The sequence below is a fragment of the Anneissia japonica genome, unplaced genomic scaffold, assembly GCF_011630105.1.
Source record: "Anneissia japonica isolate Jap-2015-1 unplaced genomic scaffold, ASM1163010v1 scaffold40843_len1161_cov229, whole genome shotgun sequence".
NCBI lineage: Eukaryota > Metazoa > Echinodermata > Crinoidea > Comatulida > Comatulidae > Anneissia > Anneissia japonica.
The window spans coordinates 1-1,182 of NW_022699193.1; the positions used below are offsets into that span (position 1 = coordinate 1).

At 35.4% G+C, this 1,182-nt stretch overlaps 1 protein-coding gene across 1 annotated transcript; it reads right to left on the bottom strand.

Moving 5' to 3' along the window:
• Positions 1–79: 79 nt before the first annotated feature.
• On the bottom strand, positions 80–893 carry LOC117102856. The gene is made up of 2 exons (XM_033243282.1): positions 745–893; positions 80–320 (listed from the first exon to the last, which is right to left on the bottom strand). The coding sequence occupies exons 1-2, from the start codon at positions 825–827 to the stop codon at positions 80–82; spliced, it is 324 nt and encodes a 107-aa protein (XP_033099173.1). The 5' UTR covers positions 828–893.
• Positions 894–1,182: the final 289 nt, after the last annotated feature.

Genomic DNA, 1,182 nt, shown 5'->3' on the forward strand with positions numbered 1-1,182 from the left:
TTCTTAAACTTAAATTTTGCCGGGAATGGGGCTTTAATTAATTATTCAATTAATTAATTAATTAATTAAGCAGTGGTACTTACAGCTGAGGATGATTGGTGTGACTGTACAAGGATGCAGCACTTCCACTGGTATGTAGATGGGTCACACCCCTAATTAATTCTAACATACTTTTTGTTCCATGATCAACAGGATTCCAACAACAGGTCTGCCAGTCTGAGGTTGATATCTTAATTGGATTTGATAGAGAACACCCAGGAATCAAGTCAAGATGTTTGCTTACCGATTCAAAATCTTGTTCTTCATACTTAGATAAAGCTCTGAAAATTTCAACAAACAAGTGCAAGTGAATTTTTTAAAGAATAAGAATGTTAATAGAAACAGCTCAATTTGGCAATGGATAAAATGAATAAGAGCTTTTAGAGTGGAGTTGAATAGCTCAGTGGTTAAGGTTCTTGCTTTCTATTTCCCAGGGTCCTGGGTTCAATTCCTGTGACAGTAGGACTTTTTTCACAACTAAAAGCAACTCACTCACTAAGCTTCATTAAAAGACTTCACTGATAAAAAGCCAAAAGCAACTCCACTCACTAAGCCTCATAAAGAGATTTCACTGATAAAAAGCATCACGTTATTTCATATATTTAAGAGGGTCTCTGAATATCAGCCGACCTTCTAGGATACGCTGGAAGGGACACCTTCTGTAAATATGGTTAAAAAAAAAAAAAGAAGCAAGCTTAAACTCACTTGATAACATTAACATCCGGTAGTTGGTAAACACTGGAGTCGTTGACGTGACTGGGCATTAAGTGGTGAAAATCATTCACCATCTCTTGCCATTTCAAGACTGATTGCCAATCACATAGCTCGCTGTAACAACCACCAACCTTGCAAATAAAAAAATTTACCATTTCAGGTCCCCTAACACATGAATTACTTCCCACATCTTATCAAATCTCCACATCTTTATGATTTTCAACCTTTTACCACCTTCCCACATCTTATCAATTTCCCATCTTACATTGCCCCAATACATAAACTTGTACCATCAAAACATTTTCAAAACAGGAGAAAATATATAAAAATATTTTGAGAATACAGCTGTCCAAAGGGGTTCAAGACAAACTTAAAGCTCAACATGTCACTCAATAAAAGAATAAATTTGATTGATTAATCGATATCTAA

Coding starts and splice junctions, on each gene's coding strand:
- LOC117102856 (XM_033243282.1), bottom strand. CDS start 827: ATGGTGAATGATTTTCACCACTTAATGCCCAGTCACGTCAACGACTCC. Junction 321..744: donor CCGGATGTTAATGTTATCAA/GTGAGTTTAAGC, acceptor TGAAATTTTCAG/AGCTTTATCTAAGTATGAAG.